Consider the following 3,386-nt stretch of genomic DNA (forward strand, 5'->3'; position numbering starts at 1 on the left):
ATGAAGTTGGTCCATGCAATCCGTAGACTTGCAAGAAGTTGTTTTACAAATGTCATTACTTTGATTTTCTTAGTCAAGTGAGGTTAATGACGGTGGAGTTGATCGATCAATATTAATGGAATTGTTTAAGACTCGATAAATCAATATATATATTATAGCTAAAGTGCATGGATTAATTGTGATGCCTTCAGGACACTATATAAGGAAGAACATGGTTTGTGACATTTGCATTGTTGCATTTGAAGCCAAGTATATACCCATTTAATTTCTTTGCTGATCATAAAGATTCAAATTAATTACTGCGGTTCTGAAAATGAAAAGTACTACTAATAACATTCTGATCTTATTGGTCGTCTGCATAGTCTTTTGCATTGTAGGGGATTGTCGAGGAGGTAGCTTGAGGAAAAATTTTTACAAACAAACATGCCCTCTAGCAGAGCAGATTGTGAAGAATGCCACGTTGAACCATGTCTCCAGCAATCCCAACTTGCCAGCAAAGTTGCTCAGGATGCACTTTCATGACTGCTTTGTTAGGGTAAGCCATCTAATTATTCATGGTAGGAAGTATTTTTTTCTTATTACATACATGTTTGTTTTCTTAATTATCACGTACATATATACATATTTAATTACATGTTATATATTGTCAGATTGAATCATCTATAATAATAATTTACCTGATTAGTGTTTCAGATTAATAGTGTACGTCATATATAACTTATGTATGTGTATTAAAAACATTTATTAAGTAATTAGATCCAAATTAAACTATGCATAAGCACAATGCGCATAAAAAGGGTTTTGGTTTGGGTTAATATACAGTACTACTAGTGCATAACTAACATTAATTAATGAGATTTTCGTGTGCAGGGATGTGATGCCTCAGTTTTGCTGAACTCCACAGCAAATAGCACTGCAGAGAAGGGTGCGATTCCAAACCTTTCTTTGGCTGGTTTTGATGTTATTGATCATATAAAAGAACTGCTGGAGAAGGCTTGTCCAGGAGTTGTTTCTTGTGCCGATATTCTTGCATTGGCAACTAGGGACTCTGTCTCATTCCAAGTAAGTAAATTAATTAAGCAAATTAAACCCACTAATGTAACATAAATTAATGCACTACTATCATATATTTTATCATACGTGTATATATATATACATACCTAAGAGACTTAAAATGAAGTACAAGTGAGGGACAATGTATATATTCAGTGATTGGATTTAACACATACAACTGTTTAAACTAATAAATATTGAAGTGAATATATTCAGTGATTGGATTTAACATATACAACTGTTTAAACTAATAAATATTAAAGTGAATCTAACCATGCATTTAAATGCATTGTTTTTCACTTATCCCTCATTTTAAGTCTCATAGGTGAGTATTTCTTGATATATATAAACATGTTGCAGAAGAACTGATCATGACATATAATATTTTCAGTATAAGAAGGTTCTATGGGAGGTGCTTACTGGTAGAAGAGATGGGACTGTGTCACTAGAAAGGGAGGCCTTGCTCAACCTTCCATCACCTCTCCTCAATTTCACCCAGCTCAAACAAAGTTTCTCCAGTAAAGGCCTCACTGTGCAAGATCTTGTGGTACTATCAGGTACTTACATATATGCATTATGTATATATATGCACAATATTTGCAATATTTAAATGGCTAATATTGTTCAATCTGACAATATAATCATATTATATATGTTATTAAATTGTAAATTTGAACTTCATATTCAGTATCCACAATCAAATATATTTGCGCGTAGGTGCTTAATTTAGAAGTCGTTACTTGACACTTTAACATATTATATATGTTACTAAATGGAATGGCATGTTATGTAATTAATATTGTCAAAAATGTCAATTTAAACCGTTAATTAGAAGAAATTAATATTTGTGTTTTAATGCATGATAGTATATATAGAATTAAACATTACATATCAAGATGAATACACTATTGGAGCACGTGCCAATTAAGAGACTGCTAGCTAGTATATATATATATATATATATATATATATATATGCAAAAACAAAAATTGTAACACATGCAATCACATTGAACAAAATGTAGGTGGACACAGCATTGGAGTTGGGCACTGCAATTTATTCAGCAAAAGGCTCTACAACTTCACAGGAAAAGGTGATCAAGACCCATCTCTGAACTCCACATATGCTGCCTTGTTGAAGACTCAATGCAATGGCCCAAGTGACAGAACCACAACAGTAGAAATGGACCCTGGAAGTTCTCTAAACTTTGACAATCACTATCATGTGATCCTTAACCAGAATAAGGGTCTCTTCCAATCTGATGCTGCCCTTCTAACAAACAAAGGTGCTCGCAATATTGCCCAAAAATTGCTTAGTTCAAGTCGTTTCTTCAAAGAGTTTGCACAGTCTATGAAGAGGATGGGAGCAATTGGGGTTCTCACTGGTTCATCTGGGCAGATTAGGAAGCAGTGTTGGGTTGTGAATTCTAATTGATAGGAAGGGGCTAATGGGGTTTTTATAGTAATAATATATAGCTGCGTGTTATTCAGTGGTAAGCTATATAAGATGTTGTTTATTTACCAAAAAATAGAAAAATCTATGCAAAATGTCAATGGTGCTTTATGCACATGGTTGATGTAATTTAAATGAATAAAATGGCGCTTTTTGCCTCCTTGATCTATATAAGAGCTTCGCCATTCATTTATACATGTATAGCCTCCTTCCGTTTAGGTATACCTCAACTTAAACATGATGAGGTATGACTCACTCCATATTGTAATTTGATGATCGAAACCGTCTATTTTTTAAGTCTATATACAAAGATCATTCTTGTAAAAAATTAGATAAATCAAAAATCGTTAATTTAATCATTTGATTAAAGCTCATCCTTTCAAGTGTTAATGGAATCTATATATTCGTCTATTTATTCTATCATAATTAGATGTCTTTATATAGAGACTTAGAAAATAGACGGCTTCGATCATTAAATTACAATACGGAGTGGATCGTACAAGCCATACCTCATCATGTTTAAGATGAGATATACCTCAACGGAAGGGGCATATATATATGTACATGCTCCTTCTATTGAGGTATACCTCAACTTATTTATGTTGAGGTATGACCTTGTTAGAGCTCACACGAGTCGTTTTGTGCCAATCTGAATCGTTCATTTTTTACATCTTTATTAATAGATCATCCTTACAAAAAATTAGCCAAATCGGAAATCATTTGCCTATCTAACTTTGATCAAACAAATGGACGGTTTCATCAAAAATATTTGGTTCGTTCATTTATTGATCAAAGTTAGATAGGCAAATGATTTCTGATTTGGCTAATTTTTTGCAAAGATGATCTATCAATGGAGATGTAAAAATTGAATGGTACGGATC

General features: G+C 32.9%; 1 protein-coding gene across 1 annotated transcript; it reads left to right on the forward strand.

Moving 5' to 3' along the window:
- The first annotated feature begins 313 nt into the window (after positions 1 to 313).
- Positions 314 to 2,487, forward strand: LOC147279327 (peroxidase 3-like). Its single transcript, XM_086252022.1, has 4 exons — positions 314 to 535; positions 871 to 1,062; positions 1,445 to 1,610; positions 2,078 to 2,487. Exons 1-4 carry the CDS (start codon positions 314 to 316, stop codon positions 2,485 to 2,487), a joined length of 990 nt encoding a protein of 329 aa, XP_086108148.1.
- Positions 2,488 to 3,386: the final 899 nt, after the last annotated feature.

The sequence above is a fragment of the Dryas octopetala genome, chromosome 7 (genome assembly GCF_963921425.1).
Source record: "Dryas octopetala chromosome 7, drDryOcto1.1, whole genome shotgun sequence".
Taxonomy (NCBI): Eukaryota; Viridiplantae; Streptophyta; class Magnoliopsida; order Rosales; family Rosaceae; genus Dryas; species Dryas octopetala.